The 2299-nt window shown below is 42.6% G+C and overlaps 1 protein-coding gene across 1 annotated transcript in view; it reads left to right on the plus strand.

The window, feature by feature from the left end:
* The window catches only part of CBG12265, a gene marked incomplete at both ends in the record, with an annotated part of 13026 nt that overhangs the window by 2420 nt on the left and 8307 nt on the right, over positions 1-2299 (plus strand). The window contains 3 exons of the mRNA XM_045244535.1: positions 43-351; positions 759-965; positions 1607-1869. Of these exons, the coding sequence (XP_045094811.1) occupies positions 43-351; positions 759-965; positions 1607-1869 (779 nt within the window). The remainder of the gene's footprint in view (positions 1-42; positions 352-758; positions 966-1606; positions 1870-2299) is intronic.

Here is a 2299-nt window from a genome sequence, read left to right on the forward strand (position 1 = left end):
TTATTTTCTATGATTCTCAACCTAATTTTCCCCAAATTTCAGCGCCAACGATCGTCCCAACATCAATGTGCCTCGTCTGGCTCCGCCGGGCGCCCACGGCCACGGCCACAGCATTCTCGCCAACCACCCGCATCTAATGTACCGTTCAATGAACGGGCAGATGCTTCCACCACCGCCACCACGTTCGGAATCTCCGCCAGCTGGATATCCATACATGCGGGTGCCGTGTAAACTGGGCGGTCCCGGTGGACGTACCGTACTCCATGCGAGGATTAGCTCGAATGTCATTGAGCAGAGAGCGTTGCCGTTGATTTTGCGGCAGATTCGAGGAGGCAGATCGCAGAATATTAAGTGAGTGGTTTTTGTTGAGAAATCGGGATTTTTGAGATTTTTGGGCTGAAAAACGGCAGAAAATGACTCAAAAATTGACTGAAGAGAGCTAAAAACGGCTTAGAAATGTGCTAGAACACGAACTTTGACTCAAAATGGCCTAGAAGTTCAAATTTGAGATTCCTAGGCCACCAGATTTAGACAATGTATCCCTATTCATTAGGTGGCCTAGAAACCCATATTCGAAGTTTCCGGGTGGCCTAGAATTCGATAATACGGATTTACTAGGCCACATGGCATACATAATTTTTAAATTTTGGTTTTTGGCTGAAAAACGGCTGAAAATGGGCTAGAAATGGTTCAAAAATGACCTAGACCATGAATTTCGGCTTTAAATGGCCTAGAAATCCATATTTTCCCTCTTCCAGCCTCCCATTCTTCATGCAAGACCCCGCCTTCATCGTCTGGAACTTCAAAATCATTGAAACGCCAATTTTCCGCCCACGCGAGACGTTCGAAGCGATCGTTCGTCAGGCGATCAACTCGGTCCCATATGTGGCTGATGCCGTCAAACAGAATATTGCATTCAATTGGGAAACATCGACGATGGTGCTCAAAGTTCATTTTCCAGAGATGTAAGTGAGGGAATTTCCCGTTTTTTGATCCTAATTTGACCAATTTTGACCTCAAATTGACTCAAAAACGCTAATTTTGACCCTAAAACACCCGAAAATCACTATTTTTGCCCCAAAATTTGCTCAAAATCGACCAATTTTTCACCAGAACGACTCAAAATCGATTTCTAGGCGATTTGCCGTTGGTGGCCTAGAAATCCAAATTTTGAAAAAGTCAGGCCACCATTCATTTCATCAAACGAAAGCTCTTGTTTCATGATGCTCATACCAGTTTTCAGATTTCAAAAATCTCTAATTTCAAGCGAGTTACAGCAATTTGAAATTGATGGCCTAGAAATCCAACTAGGCCACATCGGTTCAAATGGCTGTAACTCGCTTCAAGATCAAGATTTTCGAAATCCAAAAACTGTTTTAAGTTTCCTAAAACTACCTCTTTCGGGGCCTAACTCCCTTCAAAATGAAGGGTTTTTGAAAATTTGAAAACTGCTTTAAATCTCTTAAAACACGCTATTCAAAGCGGTGTACACCATGGTTTAGTTTTCCGAACATTTGGATTTCTAGGCCACCAAAAAAAATCCTAGGCCATTATGAAAAATGACCTAAAAATTTATATTTTACCTCCAAAAACCCTTAATTTTCAGCCCATCTCACATTCCATCGCCAGCACTGGAACGCATGAATTTCCTGGCGTTCTGGACGGACCATCTGACGCTATTTATCAATAAAATCGAGGAGGCCGACGGTCTCCACGACGCCGTTCGTCAAGTACTGTACCAAGTTCAAAAGAAACAGTCTGTGGATGGTCTAACCGATTTGGGACGTGATCAGAGGTGTTCAGCACTGAATGAGATCATTCGGGAGTTCGAGAAGATGTGGGCGGGGCTTAGCCATATGAGGGATTACGGTAGGTGGATTTTGAGTTAAAAATTGAGGTTTTTGGAGCTATTTTAGTGCAAAAATAACATTTTTGACGATTTTTGATTCCAAAAATAGGCTTTTTAGGCCATTTACCATGGAGGCCTAGAAAACCCCGTTTGCAAAAACTAGGCCATCATGTTAAAATGGCCTAGAAAACATTTGAGGGCATTTTTAGACTATTTTCACACGGTGGCCTAACTTTTGAGTTTTCTAGGCCACCACCGTTTTTGGCCTAGAAATGGTCAGATAGCGATTTCAACATGATGGCCTAGAAAAGTCATCTTGTGAAAGTTAGGCCACCGTGTTAAAATGGCCTAGAAAACATTTGACGCCATTTCTAGGTCATTTGCGATGGTGGCCTAGAAAACTCCACTTGCAAAAGTTAGGCCACCATGTACAATATGCAAAAATATCGA

Source organism: Caenorhabditis briggsae, assembly GCF_000004555.2.
Source record: "Caenorhabditis briggsae complete genome, chrIII, whole genome shotgun sequence".
Classification (NCBI taxonomy): domain Eukaryota; kingdom Metazoa; phylum Nematoda; class Chromadorea; order Rhabditida; family Rhabditidae; genus Caenorhabditis; species Caenorhabditis briggsae.